Source organism: Penicillium atrosanguineum (genome assembly GCF_028827265.1).
Source record: "Penicillium atrosanguineum strain IBT 20685 chromosome Unknown utg000006l_segment0_segment0, whole genome shotgun sequence".
Classification (NCBI taxonomy): Eukaryota; Fungi; Ascomycota; class Eurotiomycetes; order Eurotiales; family Aspergillaceae; genus Penicillium; species Penicillium atrosanguineum.
This window is the reverse complement of record NW_026623138.1, coordinates 2,331,066-2,346,801: the sequence shown is the minus strand read 5'-3', so window position 1 is coordinate 2,346,801 and position 15,736 is coordinate 2,331,066. Positions and strand designations below refer to the sequence as shown.

Genomic DNA, 15,736 nt, shown 5'->3' with positions numbered 1-15,736 from the left:
TTCCGTGTAGACTCTAAAACCACGGCTTGCAAGATCACCTGGCCAATAAAATGTCTGATTCTAATTCAACTCCGTTTTCTATCGACAACATTCCCTTTGGGGTGATTTCGACGGCCGATAACCCCGCCCCAAGGTGTGCAACTGCACTTGATCACGATGTTATTGATCTAAGCGCTTTGGAAAACGATGGCTTTTTTGAATCTATGCAAGGTTTTGGCAAGAAATCAATTTTCTCCAAGGTTATTATTATCTACCCGCTGAGAAGGCTACTAAAGTTTGACGATCGTTACCTTCCTTCTTTACATGCCCTTTTACAGCTTCACTGACTCGGACAATCGCAGCCTTACTTGAATGATTTTGCATCGCTTCCCATTGAAAGCCGTCGGCAAGCACGGAATAGCCTGCGTGACGGCCTACCTCAGCTCCGAGAAGATAAATCCAAGGCGAATCGATACTTCATTTCGCTGGATCTGGTTCAAAATCACTACCCGATGCAGACGGCCAACTTCTCGGATTTCTACTGCTCGCTAGAGCATGCCCAGAATGTACCGTCTCTCAATCCCTCCTGTCACCATATCAAACAAAGACAAATAATTTGACCGCCTACATAGTGCTCTGCAATTTTCGGTCTTTCCGAGTCACCCAACTGGCGCGTCATTCCGAGCGTGTACAATGGCCGCACATCCAGCCTGAATGTAGCTACTACTTTGACCCGCCCGCACGGCGTCTTGAAAGATGAAACCGGAGAATATGCTTTCACCCCGACCAAGAAATTGGACATGGAACTTGAAATGGGAGTTTTTATTTCCAAGCCTCTGAATTCTGGCCAGATCCTTGATATAAAGGATGTCAAAGATCATATCTTTGGATTCGTTATTCTGAATGACTGGTCTGCACGCGATATCCAAGCATTTGAGATGGCTCCTCTCGGTCCGTTCCACAGTAAAGGATTTGGGACTTATATTTCACCGTGGATCGTCACTATGGATGCACTTGACTCGGTGCAAAGTGCTGTTATGGTTCAACAGGACCCCGCTCCATTGCCTCATCTTACATGGAAAGGAGATGGTGGAGATGCGACGTTCAATATCAATCTCTCCGCTTATGTCATCAGTGAGTTCATCCTCCTCGCCGGTGCAGATCTGGACTTACAAGAAGAGGAAATGGGAAATCATATGATCTTACGGACACGAACCTCAATGAGCTGTATTGGACCCCGTATCAACAGCTTACTCACCTTGCAAGTGCGGGTGAAGGTTTGAGCACGGGTGACATCTTTGGGACAGGAACTATTTCAAGTGCTGTATGCCAGCCTTTGATCTTTTATTTCTCTCCCTTTGTGATAGATCTTGCTAACACGTTTTGACAACTTTAGCGCACAGATGAGAATGGAGAAAAGACGGGCCTAGCATGCCTTGTAGAGCGCTCGCTCCCGCATACCGCTATATCAGCTTTGAAAAAAGACGGAATCGAGTGGTTTAAGGATGGCGATGAGGTTATCATGGAAGGATGGTGTGTGAGCCGAGCAACCGGGTCCAAGTTTGGATTTGGGCAATGTCGGGCAACCATTACCCCAGCCGTTAGCTTGGGTCTGTAACTAGTTCCTCAATAGGATCATCCAGATCTATTGATAGGTCCGGACAGTACAGACAGAAAATGTCTAGGCGACATTTGATCACTGACCGCTCAGCTCAAGACCGGTGAATATCACGTGATAGGCACGCACGTACTACGCATCTCAGGGTAGGCGAGGATCACAAATGAATGATGAAATCAAATATTCCAAAAGATTCGATCAAATTATCAAGGACTATTTGTTATCCAAGAAAAAGGCCACGTCTCCCTCCGGACACGGTATCTAGGCAGATTCATTACTGGCTCGCGATAGCGATGGCGGCTGACGATAACATGGAAACGGCTCGGGATATTGACGATCTAGATCGAGATCAGGAAAACCCCGAAGGGCGTCCCGTAGAATTAAACGCATTTGCCTCTTCTTCATTTTCCCAAAGCAAGCGCCAAGCCAACTAAGGTTCAAACCTTGACCCTGTTCGGTCTCCATTAGTGCTAGTGAGATGGGGCCAAAGGTGGCGAAGCAGTCGTGAAATGCCACAGTGACACCTGGCGGGCAGTAATGGGCTAGCCCCGCCCGGCAACAGCATTCAGGCAGACATGGAGTGTACGAGACTGATACGAGAAAAGCGCGCATTGCATTATTGTTTTTTTCCTGGGCCGAACCACCCGGGAGGCTCAATTCACGTGTGAGAAGGGGCCCACATCGCAATCCAGAATCGCTCCGGATTGTGGATCGGACTTGAGTTCCCCCGCGGATGTCCTCTGACCCTGTGTAAGGCTGAAAGCTGAGAATGCTGGAGATGCCGTAGAGGGTGTAGAGGCACGGTAGCACATAGCAGACGGTAGATGACAGGTGATAGGACTACGGTGATGTCAACTTGCAGGAGAAGGAGCTGACGACGCAGGCAGTCATGTTCGTGGTGAGAACGAGACGACCCCTGGTCGACAGAGAACTCAGTTCGGTTTTTGAGGCTCTCAATTCACGGATTCCCACGGAGCGATCTGAACTCCGCGGGCCCCGTTTGTTTCCATTTTAAGAGCCCGACGATTACCGTAATTTACGGCTACCGTTAAAGGGGGGTCCCAGGCGTCAACCGCACTGCCGTCATCCGAGCCAATCATGCTGCGTATAGAGGAGGGAAAATACCCAAAGGAACAAGGAACGAAATACGAAAAACGAAAATTGAGAAGAAAAAAAAACGGCCCACGACTCAGCCATCGCGGTCGATACCTATTCGGGCGTAGCGTCATTCGTCTATCAGGCAGACACCAACGCGACGTCGCCGTCATCCTTCTCCCTTTACCGGTGATATCTGTTCATTCTGCGTTTTTTCGATCTTCTGTCTACTCCATATTATATCGTTGTCCGCTGTATGCCAGATTTCGCCCGTCATTTCGTCCGTGAATTGCTATACTCGTCATTTGACCCCTCTTTCACCGTATATATCGGGGTCTAAGATATTCTGTCACGCAACATCGTCCCTAGTCGGCTACCTCCTCGCAAACTGCCTTCTTTATCCCGCCCTCGCTCCTCGAGCCACTTCGAGTGCGACACCGGTTTGTCCGGGAGCGAACGCCTTGCGAAACTTGCGCAAACTTTACGGCTATCTTCGTCCGCCGGGATACCTCTCTCAGGGCCCTTTGTTCCTGCAGTTTGGATATCTCTATCAGGTCCTTGATAGACCTTTTTGAAGGGCGCAGCTGGCCGATTTATATAAAAAATCTCCCACGTATCTTCCCGTCGTTCTGACTCGTCCGTACGTCATTTCTCGAATCAACTAGACGAGTGCTGGTGAGTCACGGTGATTGAGCCAATCATCCATGACAGCCTGTTCATTCCAGACCGAGAGTATCCGAGCTAACATTGTCCTCATGCAGAGCTCATCCAATATGACCGCTTCTCAGCTCGAGCCGGTCCGGGTTCACCCCCGTCGTCGTCCCGTCTTAAACTCGACTCTGCCCTCGCTGGACACCGAAGATGTTTCTTCTAAGATGTGTTTGAAGAAGGGAGAAACATTCAACACTCCTACTTCCCCCCCTTGTGTTGGGCGTGACCCTATTTTGAACATCCGTTCCCTACCTCGTCGCTCGCCTACCTCGCTTGACGGTATTGCGGCTAGCGAGCAGCGCATGGCGTCCATCTTGGAACGTCTGACTCTGGAAGACCGTGACGACGATTCAAATGCTAGCCAGGACGACGTCTCTGAGAAGAAGACTGAACGGCCTGTGCACTCCCATGAATCTGACAGCGGCTTGGGCTCATCTGTCAGTAGCGCCGAGTCTGTTGACGGCAAAGGTGTGTTTTCCTCTGACATGTATACGCAGGATAAAACTCACCACCTATCAGTGACTGTCGATACCGATGGTCCTCAGTCAGCCATTACCGACCCGACTCCCTCCCTTAAGGTGTCCTCACGGCCGCAGCTTGGGCTCGCCGCCTGTAAACAAATCGAGCGCTTTATATTGGTGCCGATTCTGAAGGAGCCTAAACTGAAGCCTTTCCACCCACTAGTCCAGAGTGTTCCGGCTCGAATTGTGAATAAACAAATCACATGCCTCAGGGACCTTGAAAAGACCCTTTTGTGGCTAGCACCGGTAAGTCTTGCGATATTTCATCTCAATGCGTTTCACGATTCTATTGTTTTGGCTTGTTCATGGTGTTTCCATTGAAAGTATCCATTTGTGGGTCTATTTGGGACAATAGTGTCGCCCATTAGTCCAATGATGCAGGTCGTCATTGGCGTCAATGGTGACCCTCCCGTTGTCCCGATCGTTTTGGTCTCTCCTCTTTCTTCTTCCTTTTCTTTTTCTCCTCTTCACCTGTGATCTGGAATTCGAGGGCTCACAAATCTTCGGCTGGTCCAGAAGCTTTCAACCTTACGATCCGCCTATCTCAACTTCGCCGAGTTCACGATCCAGTGTCTTCATACTTCCGCTTCTCACTTGAACGACCGCGACCAGCGACTTCCCGCCGACCGCCCGTATACTAACGGGTACTTTCTTGATCTTGTGTCGCAGGTTCGACGCTACGCTGCCTTGATTCGTTCCAACCGCGAACGCGTTGAAGCAGCTCAGGCCCAGGAGGCCCCAGACTCGAAGGCTGAGAAAGAGAAAGCGACCGCCTTGTAAGTCATCGTCCGCCTGAAGATCCTGCAACTCCCGGACTATTGAACTAATCCACGACAGTGTCCCAACTGCTACTCTGGAAGGCGGAATGTCTCAAAACGGGAAGCCCGCTGAACTTATTGTCGTCCAAGAGGACGGCAAGGCCATCTCAATGGCCACTGGACTCCCCTATGATATGACAACTCCTGCGACCTTCAAGCGCGCCGTCAGCTTCGACGAGAAGGTTGACGAGGGTGTCCAGCGGTCCATGGCACGTCGCAAGAAGAACGCTCCTCCTATGGACATTAACCAGAAGTGCAATCACTGTGACAAGGTCTTCAAGCGTCCGTGCGATTTGACGTAAGTACCAACAATTTTAGCCTCTTCATTGATTGTAATTGATTGGCTAACACCCCGCAGCAAGCACGAGAAGACTCACTCGCGCCCCTGGAAGTGCAGCGAGTCCACTTGCAAATATTTCGAAGTCGGCTGGCCAACTGAGAAGGAGCGCGATCGCCATGTTAATGACAAGCACTCGGATACTCCTAGCCTCTACAAATGCCAGTTCCAGCCCTGCACCTATGCCTCCAAGCGCGAGAGCAACTGCAAGCAGCACATGGAGAAAGCCCACGGGTGGGTGTACGTTCGATCCAAGAACAATGCCCGTGGCGGTAGCACTGGCAAGCGTGGCTCGTCGGTTCAGGCCACCCCAGGTACCCCCAGTGTGTCCACTCCTGCCTCCCGCTCTGCGGATTTCTCTACTCCCTTCTCGGCACCCAGCGCCTCCCCTCAGGAGCATCCTATGTTCCAGGACAACGTGCCGTTTAACTTCAATGATCCTCCTGTGCCGGTTCGCGGTGATGATTTCCCTCCTCTCTTTGAGAACTCTCCGTACCAGACCTCGTCGGTGGGCATGGGTAACGAGTTTACTTTCCCCACTTCGATGAACCTCGATGCTTTCCAAAATCAGTTTGAAGCAGGTGAACCGGATGGCCTTATTCCGGCTCTCGAGATGCACCGTCAGTCGATGAACTCAATGTCTATTCCCTCGGCCGACTCGGTCCCAGACCTTATGGGACCCTCTATGTCCTTCGACGGATCCCCCATGGCCACCACTGACAACAGCGTCACTTTTGACCTTGACTGGAGCCGATTGGACTACAACTCTATGCAAGAGGATGTGCAGGCTTTGAACATGCAGCTGCCTACTCCCAGCTCTGACCACAGCGGACTCAAGCCTTACGTTGACAACTCCATGTGCGCCAACAACTACATGGGTTACGAGGCTCCCAACAAGGTCTCCGGACTCTCTCCCAATGCCCAGGGCAACTTGATGCTGTACTCCCCGAGATCTGGCCAGGCCGACGAGCACTACGATTATCAATTCCAGGCTCCTGCTGGCAATGACTTCACCCTCTACGATCAATCGCACCGTATGAGCATGAACGCTGCCTCCCACGTCACACCACCGATGACCCAGCAGACATCTGCCAGTCAATACGCCCAACAGCCCCAACGTACTCAGCCCATGTTTCCGCCTCTCGACCGCGACGTCGCCATCCAAGACATCCAGTCTTGGGCCGAGCAGTCCCAACAAGGCAACCACTACGACCCTTACATGGGCCCGAACGGAGAGTACGAATACATGAAATAGGCGGCTGGCCCTCTATTTCTTTCTCGAGCGATGATTTTCCACTCAGCAAGCGATACTCCGTGCGACGTATTTATCTTTTTTCGCAATTCCTCCCAGTATGAATTTTTCAAAGCATCGCGCCTATCGTAGCGTGATGCTCATGGCTTAAGATTTCAGACCGACACTCCCGAATGGACCTGCATGCTGCTCCTCTCGTGTTATCGAGACTCGGCTAATCAAATTCCATCTACTCCTATCCCGAGAGGGACTATCTTCGTGTACGAAGACTGTTCTCAATAGCCCAAGGGTCAGCTCGGATGTTTTTAGGTAGCTTTTTAATGACTCAAAGAACATTTGCAGTATTTACAACATTTTGCTTCAACTTCGTAGTATAAAGTCCGTCTTCGTAAACTGGGCCATGATTAAGTGCTTCGAAACATTCCTTGGAAATTAGCTTGATAGGGCCCCTACGATCTCTAGGACATATCTACATCAACACATAATGCCACTGACGCTGCCAGGGCGCCAAGGTCGCCCAGGTGATCGATAGCCTGTTCAGCCCTGTCCATGTGCCCCACGTTAACTCCGAGCGGACACCGGGAGGCGACAAGACGCGTCAGGGCTGGGCACATCATCATAGGGCTGGTGCTAATGCAAGTGCGTTGAATTACCGTGCATTGATGGTAAGATAGGCAACCAGATACCTTGTCTCGCATACACCCACTCTTTCTCTGTAGCCGCTGTCAGCTAAACCTGTAACACAATATGGACGTGGTAGAAACGCTAGGAGGTGAATTTGCTAAAAGAAAAAGAAGAAAAAAAGGAAAGGAACCGAGAAGAAGAGAAAAGAGGGTGGAAAGACAAGCCTAGTAAATGATCAACGCAGGCGGAACATGTCGCGCTTGACGAGTACGAATCTCCGGGTCTGGCTCCGGGTCAGCTATTCTTAATTTCGTTTCGGGTGACGACATCGTCTCTCCCCGCTTCCCCTGTCTCTCCTCATCTTGTCATCTTGGCACATTTTCTACCTGCGCAATCCCTCGCAGAGATTGGGTTTCTATCGCCAAGAAAAGAACCTTTTCAGGCGAGCCTTGCCCGCACTACGGGGCTGTGGTCGGCTATCAAATCTCGGCATCAACCTGCGCCCAGGCAGACGAATTTCTCCCTCTTTTCTAACTACTTTGACCCTGAAGAAGTTGGGTATCTTTTCGACGGCTTTTTAACAACGGTTTGAAGCTACACAAAGGATGGAGGACTCGCGATCGTCAGAACCCGCATTCTCCGGTGGAGCTGGACCTGTGTCAGGCCAAGATGCGACCCCGCCAGCACAGATCCTGACGGGCAAGCAGGAACACTGTAAGGAGGCATAATTCGTGGAAATGTGACAGTCTGCTAACATAAACTCTCTTTAGATCTCAAGCGTGAGCTGATCGCCCGACAAGTTCGCGGTGAAATCTCCGAGCTCAACTCGCCCACTGCGCTGCAGCGATTCGGCGCGCCATTTCGCTCCGAGTTCGGTGAGGTCGCACCCGTCGACTCGGAACTTCCTATTCTTCGCTACATCTTCGTGCACCATGTTCGCAACTTCCCCTTCCTCAACCAGGCTCAGGAGAAGCAGTTCTGGCAGGATAAGCTCCAAGTGGTGGGTTTGCCCGGGTCTCGTGCCGGCGAGAAAATGATTATTGACAAACTGAATAGTTCCTTGAATCGTTCGCCAATAAGCATGTGTCATCATCGGAGGACCGATTGGAGGAGACAAAGCGAAGGAAACTGGCGCGGAAGTGCGAGAAGCTCGTGGAACTGATGATGGTATCCGGTGTACCGACTGCGTCGGGGTATGAGGAGCGTATCCAGTTCTCCGAGATGGAGGTCGTCGACCGTAGTGCGAATGAGAAGGGTTTGCTGGTCAATATGCCCGAGGGAAATGCTCTCAATGGCTGGGACGTCAACGTGGCTGCTGTTAGGGTCACGTCCGTGAAACGCACAGTGCGCTATCACCAACACGCTGAGTTTATTATTCGTGTGCGAAGGGGCGGCAAGGATGATATCTACGTCGGCAGACGGTATGGAGAATTTGTCAAGCTCCACCGGAGGCTGCGTACCGAATTCCCTGGCAAACACTTACCCCCTCTGCCTCGCAAGAACAAGTCCTCAACATCTTCCAGCTGGTTTGGCTCTAATGATGATGATGCTTCGTCCGTCTCTTCTCTCTCGACACAGGACGCGAGTCTTTCCGATGAAAGGACATCCACCACCACCGGCCGTACCTTGGCACCCGGAACTATCCATCGATCAGTGTCGAAGGGATCAATGCGCTCAACCAGGTCACCGCGTGCCTCAGCTGATGTTTCTAGAGAAACGGTCCTATACAGAGAGGAGCAGCGCGTTTCGTTACGTGCTTTCCTTCGAACGCTCCTGCAAAATAAGAAATATGCGGAGTCCAAGTCGGTGGAGGAGTTCCTGACTGCGAAGCCCATGAAGTTGAATGAGGAAGAATGGATCGATGTTGAGCGACGAAAGGGTATGGACGCAATTCGTATTGAGGAGCAGAAGCGCTTCTATGAGATTGCTAGGCAGCGCGCTGCGGAGCTGGACGTTTACATGGAGAAGTTCCGTCGGGATATCGTGGAGAGCAGTAAGTGACGCATATCATGCGAATTACGCTGTGCGACGCTAACACTATGTAAGATGGCTTAACGAAGCTCTTTGCTGAGATTAAGGAGAAGAAAACCATTGCGGAGCTGAGCCCGCAGTATCAGAAATTTGCCGAGTGGCTGCGAATTGAAGTTGCCGCCACCGTGTACCACATATTCCTTGCCGAGGATAACTCTCCTGAGATGTTTGCGCAAGCCAAGAGGATTCACGGCCTTGTCCCTTATACCCTGATGAAGAATGTGATTCGCATTGCCAACCCTGCTGCTGTCATGACTGGTGTTCTCGATCTTTTCATGGCTCAGCCGTTCGGTTCGCGATCGCTACTCCAGCGCATTTTCTCTTTGACTTTGAACGAGAGCATCAAGGACTTCCAGAGGTCGATTACTTCGCTCGCTGCGAAGGTCGAGGACTCGATCCTGACTGATAAGCTGAAGAATTTCGTGAACGCGGATGAAATGGTCAAGAATGAGATTCGCGAGGAAGCCGAGGCCGAGGATGTTGATATTATCGTGGCCATTCTTCGCTCTGAATATGTCTCGCCAGAGCTTGGCCCCGAGCAAATCGGCAAGGTATTTAATGGCTGGGTGGCGTGGAACAATACCGTGGACAATGTGGACCTGGAAATGCAACAAGGAGCCCAATGGTTCGCTCACTTGAAGCAGCTCTTGAAGCTCTACACCCGACAGCGCGACAAGGCCATGATGCTTAGCATTGTCGAGGAGCCTACTACTCTTCAACTATTCCGCGACCTATTCACCATCTTCTATGAGCCGCTTGTCAGGGTCTACAAGTCCGCCAATGTCTACAGCAGTGTCACCGACTTTGCACTATTTGCCGACGACGCGATCGCCGTCATCGAAAGCGCCCAGCGCCAGGATGCCTCTGCAGACCCCAACCAGACTGTCCAATCTTTCATCGACCTATGCGCTCGTCACCAGGACAACTTCTACAAATTCGTCCACGAGGTACACCTCCACGATAACGGACTGTTCGGGTCTCTCATGTCGTGGATTGAAGAGATTCTCGACTTCCTGCGCAAGGGCCCGACAGGCGGCAAGCTCGACATGAACGCCTTGTTCCAGGGAGCTGCAGGCGTCGGTCAAATTGATAAAGACCTTGCAGTTAGCGAAATCAACGCGCTGGTCAAGTGGCAAGAGGATCGTAAGCGCTGGCACCTGAACAAGACCCGCCAGAAGATGGCCGCTGAGGGCACTGGCAACGATACCATCCCAGGTGCCTCTACCTTCAAGGGTAGCGACTTTGGTCTCGACGAGGTATGTGTTTCCTGCAATATTAACCCAGACAATTCAATTTTAACCTCCCACCAGGCCGATCTGGAAGACCTCACTATCTCCGACGAAGCCTCCGGCTCAGAAGATGAAGAATCCGCTGAAGACGAACAAGATGATCCGATCGCCACTGAACGTCGCAGACGCATCAAGAAGCAGGATCAACTGCGCCGCACAGCAGGCGAACCCGTTAAACCGGATATCACCGAGATCCTGAAGCTCCAGGAGCCGTTCGTCGTCATGCTTCGGCATGTGCTAGCCGACTAGTCGTCTGCGTTTTGAGTTTACAGCGCTGCTTTCGCTCATATACTACCTTGCATAGTCGTTTTGCTTTTCGCTCGATACAATTGTGGCCTTGTGGGCCTAGTTCTGCCTATGTTTGATGGGTATTCTGGATGGTATGACTAGAGACGATTTGCTGAGGCGCATCATAAATTACATCTACATCTCCATAGAAAGAAATGATCCTAGTAATTCATGCTTATTTAAGTGAGCTGCTGTAACCATCTATGCAATATGTGCAATTTTAGCTTTCTAAAGGTTGAAACGAGTACCGCCAGCCAGCCAAGTCATGACTGGGCCAAGTACTGCCGCAGTCGCTCTGCAATATCATGATGACCATATTGAATCGCCGCATCCAGAGGAGTTGTACGATCAATGTCATCCCCCCACGTCGGCTCAATATCCTGAGCCTCAAGCAACGCATCAACGGCCTGCAAGTGGCCAAAGATAGCAGCCTGATACAGCGGCGTATGGCAATTATCATCCTTGGTATTCACATTCGCTCGCCACGGCCCCTTCAACAAACACCTCACAATATTATCATGATTATTGGCCGCCGCAATGGCAAGTGGCCTCGTGCCACGCACGTTACCCAGCTCCACATCGACACGCTCACACTCCAGTAGCGCAATCACCATATCCCTCCGCCCATGCTTCGCAGCACGGAATAACGGCGTATCATGTTCCCAGCTATCACTGAGATTCGGATTTGTTTTTTCCCACATACACAAATACCTCACGACATCGAGATGGTTCCGCTCCGCCGCTATCGCAAAAGCGCCTCGCCCATACCCATCCCGCTCCCCGTTCGGATCAAGCTTCCCCCCGAAGTATGAAACCAAATACTCCACAATATCCAATTGCCCCACAATCGCAGCGTGGAAGAATACATGCTGACAATGCTCAGCCGTATTATCACCTTCCAGTATACACTGGATATGCGCCGCAAGCAACAAATCCGCCTCGACATCTAACATCGCAGCCCTAGACAACGGCGTCGCACCCTGTCGATTCACAATGCGCGGATCCGCCCTTCCACGCTGCAATAACATCGAGATAAATCTCGGATTATGTTCAACGGCAACCATGAGCGGAGTATCACCCCATTTATCCGCGAGATTGACATCGAGCCGTTCATCGCCTAACAACGCGCGCACAATCGCCATATGGTTCTGCTTTATCGCCCAAGATATCGGCGGTCGAATATATTTCCTATCCCGACTATTCGGATTGGTATCCTCGATTGTAAGAAGGAGTTGAAGCGTTTCTATACTGCCGTGATACGCGGCGAGCATGAGAGGAGTACATCCTTTAATGCGGGGATCAAAGTCTGTGAAAGATTGGACGTCTGCGCCGGCGTAGATGGATTTCAGGGCTGTACTTTTTCGATCGCAGGTCGCGGCCCAATTTAAGGCTATTCGGTCTTGCGACGCATCGCGTGTGTAGAGGCGGGGGTTGAGGAGCGAGTAGAAGAAAGTTGATGTGCGGGCGAGGGCGGAGAGGTCTGTGATGCTGAGTAGGGACTCGGATATTGTGATTAGGAGCTCGGCTGGAAGGGAGGAGAGGGGACGAGGTTGGTCACCCATGGTCGGTGGAAGTCATGGTAACATCTTTAATTGATATAGGTGATCTGGGTGATTTAAATGTATGAAGTGGGCTGAGTGGGATGGGTTTCGACGTGGGGGGAAATGACGTTGGTGATCTTTTGTGCGGCTTGCGCCTCATTTTTGGGTTTCACTTGATGACACCACCGTTTCAGGCGATGTGGGCTTGGAAGGTGGGTGTTTGAGACATATGGATGTCATTGAGGAAACACAATCAGATAAATAAATTGAGATTGAGATTGACGAAAACGCGAGATTTCGTTGAGAGCGGTCATAGTTGGGTAGCGATAAGATAAGGAGTTTCCATGGCGACGTCTGAGAACCCAGAACATACTCATCCTTCTTGGACTACCTTTATCTTCACCTGAATCCAGAGCATGCCACTATGTTCTCTCCCAGCAGGAAGACCTCAGTGAGCCCGCGTAAAGTGGTGCCTTTGAAGGGGCTCTTCCAAGATGGCATCTGGATGTGCAACTGCCGGGAACGGCTGCCCGCGGTGAAACGAGAGACCAAGAAGCCTGGAAAGAACCAAGGACGGTACTGTAAGTAAAGCAGATCGTGTGCTTGCTTCTTACCGTTGATTTTATATTGATTCGAAACAGTCTGGACTTGCCAGAATCCTCCGGGGAAACAATGCGGCTTCTTCCTTTGGGCCGATGAAGCCGAAGTTCGTGAGAAGGAGGCCATCCTCGCCAACTCTCGCTCCGAACTCGAAAACCGCGATGCCAGCTACCACACTCCTTCCAACAATACATATCGTGCAGGCAATGGCCTTTTGACGCCTCAGACCGATCGTAGGGTGATCGATGTCCCACCCCGCCAGTTCAAATCACCACCGAAGAGCGCAAAGGCGCGGATGATGACTGAAGATACGGATGAATTTGGCTGGAATGATGACTCGGAGGAGAACGAAGAGCTCTCTGAAGTTTTAAATTCAACGCAACCGATACTGTCGCAACCCAACTTCAACCCCGAGACGCCGCAGAAAGCAGCCCGCACCGCGTCAACGACATCTCCAGGAAAGCGCAAGCTATTCGAATATTCACACGACGAGTCAAGCGGTACTATATCACCACTCGCAACACCAACCTCGTCGCGATCCGGTCGCTATCCCCCATCCTCAGCCGAACTATGCATGACGCCGACTCCAACCAAGTACCGGGATGTGCTGAGCACGGATTCTAAGTCTGATATGTCAAATCTAGCACAGCAGGCTACTGCGGTGCTGGACAAGCATGATGTGGTACTGCCTAACGAAGCGCGCGACGAGCTTCTCAAGCTGCTTAATATCCATGACTTGAAGTTGAATGGTGCGATCAGGGGACGAGATGCCGTGCGCACGGTACTTGACAAAGAAAGGGCTCTTCATAAGGAGGAAAACCTGCGACTGAGCCAAGAGAATGTGAAGTTGAAAGAGCAAAACATGAGTCTCGAGGCGCACAATGCGATGCACCTCTCTGTCATTGATTCCTTCAAAGAATGATCATGCTAGGGTCTCTCACTTGACACTTACGATTTTCTACGCTGCGCATTGGACTTTGAACTTTGACCATCGATCTTTGAAGAATCGATGATCTCTTACGACCTCTGATGAATTATGATTTTGTTCTCCCGCAATTAACCCGATGTCCCTATCGATGATGAAAGCCATCGCCAAGGTGGTACTACGACTAGCAAAATTTGAACGTTATGTAAATCATGAAGCAAGGCAGTCCCCACTATTTCTCTTTTACTTTGCCTACGAAAGGACAAAAATGGCAACAATGTAATGCGGCTCATAGATCGCCGATAGCATCACGTGGTCGATATCGATAAGAAACATAAATTATCCGCCCAATGCGCCTTCGCCAGCAACTTTCTCCTAATTTCAAGTCTAGGCGTTCGCCCTCCCTCAATGGAGTCAAACAGTGACGTGCGCCAGCAGGCCCACCGCGAAATTTCTGAAATGTTCCGCCCGCCTATCAACCGCGCAATGCGCACACTGGACCGGTCATTCTTCCGTAAAACGGTGCCGGTCTCCGCAGCCAAGATCTTCAAGAACTCGGAGATTTCGCACGTGCGCAAGGCTCTTGGAAGCAATAAGGAGCTGCTCGTTCTGCCGCGGTTGAATGTTGTGCGGGAATTGCAGGATCAGGATGGAGTTAAGAAGGCGCTTCTACTGCGGGAGGACATGAAGCATGATGGTGAGTCATGAGGAATTTCGGTTTTTGTTTTGATGTGGGATTACGATGCTGATTCAATTGGATAGACAAGTCGACGTGGTCGCCTACTGTTACCGAGTTGATCGAAAAGGGCACCGTGGCCATCATGCCTTACAATCTGGAACTTGACTACGACTCTTGGACATATGGTATGCGTTCGATTTATGGGACACATATGCTACAGTGCTTATTACCTCTTAGCTGAGATCGCTGCTTCGGTTTTACCGCAAAATGAGGAAATGCCCGAAGTCCCTCAAGGCTTCACACAAGTGGGGCACGTCTGTACGTTTCTGCCCGACTGAGGAGGATCTTGAATCTTCGAACTAACTCTCTAACTCTCTAGTGCACCTGAACCTCCGTTCGCACTGGCTGCCATATAAAAGCATCATTGCAGAGATTCTTATGGACAAGAACCCCACCATCCGCACCGTCATCAACAAAACCGAAGATGTTGGCTCGCACAGCCAGTTCCGTACTTTCCCTTTCGAGCTGCTGGCCGGTGACAACGACCTGAACGTTATCCAGCACGAGCAAGAATGCGAGTTCCGATTCGATTACTCGCGCGTATACTGGAACAGCCGTCTGGAGACTGAGCACCGCCGACTTGTGGAGAAGTTCCAGCCTGGACAGATGGTCTGCGATGTCATGGCGGGTGTCGGTCCCTTTGCTGTGCCTGCAGGACGTAAGCGCATCTTCGTCTGGGGTAATGATTTGAACCCACACGGCTACGAGGTCATGCAAGATGCTGTTCAGCGCAATCGCGTTCAAGACTTTGTCACTCCGTTCAACATGGACGGCCGGGAGTTTATTCGCCATTCGGCGAAGGCTCTTTTGGCAGCTGACCCTGTCACTGTCACTATCGAAGCTAAGAAGCGCAGAGAGAAGAGGAGAAAGGCCGAGGAGAAGCCGGAAGAGGAGAAACCTTCGCCGCCTCCTCAGGTGTATACTCGCCCATCTTTTGTCGACCACTATGTCATGAACCTCCCGGCCACTGCCATTGAGTTTCTCGATGCATTCCAGGGTCTTTATACCGGCAAAGAGTCTCTTTTCGCCCCGCACACTTCTCAACTCCTGCCCATGGTTCACGTCTACTGCTTCTCGGGACACTCCGAGAACGAGGTGGATGATCACATTGACGTTTGCCAGCGGGTTTCCGAGCGCATTGGCTATACTATCACCCCTGAGGACCGTGTCGGAGGCAGTGGCAATGCTGCTATCGAGCTTGACATCTACAATGTCCGCCTGGTCAGCCCGAACAAGCAGATGTTCTGCGCCAGTTTCCGCCTGCCAGCGGAGGTTGCATTCCGAAAGGTCTAAAAATTTAAAATACAAAATACATAGATGTTGCATATTAGGCGTTTGGAGAGATTGCTTGCAGATATCAAAGATTAG

General features: G+C 51.1%; 6 protein-coding genes across 6 annotated transcripts; 5 read left to right on the top strand and 1 right to left on the bottom strand.

Annotated features, from left to right (window-relative positions):
- Nucleotides 1-50: 50 nt before the first annotated feature.
- N7443_008036 (uncharacterized protein) lies at nucleotides 51-1,597 on the top strand (the record flags this gene model as incomplete). Its single annotated transcript, XM_056888092.1, has 4 exons — nucleotides 51-239; nucleotides 342-545; nucleotides 612-1,256; nucleotides 1,376-1,597. 4 exons carry the CDS (start codon nucleotides 51-53, stop codon nucleotides 1,595-1,597), a joined length of 1,260 nt encoding a protein of 419 aa, XP_056739783.1.
- A 1,868-nt stretch (nucleotides 1,598-3,465) lies between these two features.
- ace1 (putative C2H2 transcription factor (Ace1)) lies at nucleotides 3,466-6,334 on the top strand (the record flags this gene model as incomplete). The annotated part of the gene is made up of 4 exons (XM_056888091.1): nucleotides 3,466-4,170; nucleotides 4,441-4,700; nucleotides 4,762-5,040; nucleotides 5,101-6,334. The coding sequence occupies 4 exons, from the start codon at nucleotides 3,466-3,468 to the stop codon at nucleotides 6,332-6,334; spliced, it is 2,478 nt and encodes an 825-aa protein (XP_056739782.1).
- Nucleotides 6,335-7,560: 1,226 nt separating this feature from the next.
- N7443_008034 (PX domain-containing protein) lies at nucleotides 7,561-10,524 on the top strand (the record flags this gene model as incomplete). The annotated part of the gene is made up of 4 exons (XM_056888090.1): nucleotides 7,561-7,669; nucleotides 7,726-7,955; nucleotides 8,012-8,948; nucleotides 9,002-10,524. 4 exons carry the CDS (start codon nucleotides 7,561-7,563, stop codon nucleotides 10,522-10,524), a joined length of 2,799 nt encoding a protein of 932 aa, XP_056739781.1.
- Nucleotides 10,525-10,826: 302 nt separating this feature from the next.
- Nucleotides 10,827-12,125, bottom strand: N7443_008033 (inosine triphosphate pyrophosphatase-like protein; the record flags this gene model as incomplete). The annotated part of the gene is made up of 1 exon (XM_056888089.1): nucleotides 10,827-12,125. One exon carries the CDS (start codon nucleotides 12,123-12,125, stop codon nucleotides 10,827-10,829), a length of 1,299 nt encoding a protein of 432 aa, XP_056739780.1.
- Nucleotides 12,126-12,528: 403 nt separating this feature from the next.
- Nucleotides 12,529-13,626, top strand: N7443_008032 (uncharacterized protein; the record flags this gene model as incomplete). Its single annotated transcript, XM_056888088.1, has 2 exons — nucleotides 12,529-12,685; nucleotides 12,746-13,626. The coding sequence occupies 2 exons, from the start codon at nucleotides 12,529-12,531 to the stop codon at nucleotides 13,624-13,626; spliced, it is 1,038 nt and encodes a 345-aa protein (XP_056739779.1).
- Nucleotides 13,627-14,037: 411 nt separating this feature from the next.
- Nucleotides 14,038-15,661, top strand: trm5 (tRNA (guanine) methyltransferase; the record flags this gene model as incomplete). Its single annotated transcript, XM_056888087.1, has 4 exons — nucleotides 14,038-14,326; nucleotides 14,392-14,493; nucleotides 14,546-14,626; nucleotides 14,688-15,661. The coding sequence occupies 4 exons, from the start codon at nucleotides 14,038-14,040 to the stop codon at nucleotides 15,659-15,661; spliced, it is 1,446 nt and encodes a 481-aa protein (XP_056739778.1).
- Nucleotides 15,662-15,736: the final 75 nt, after the last annotated feature.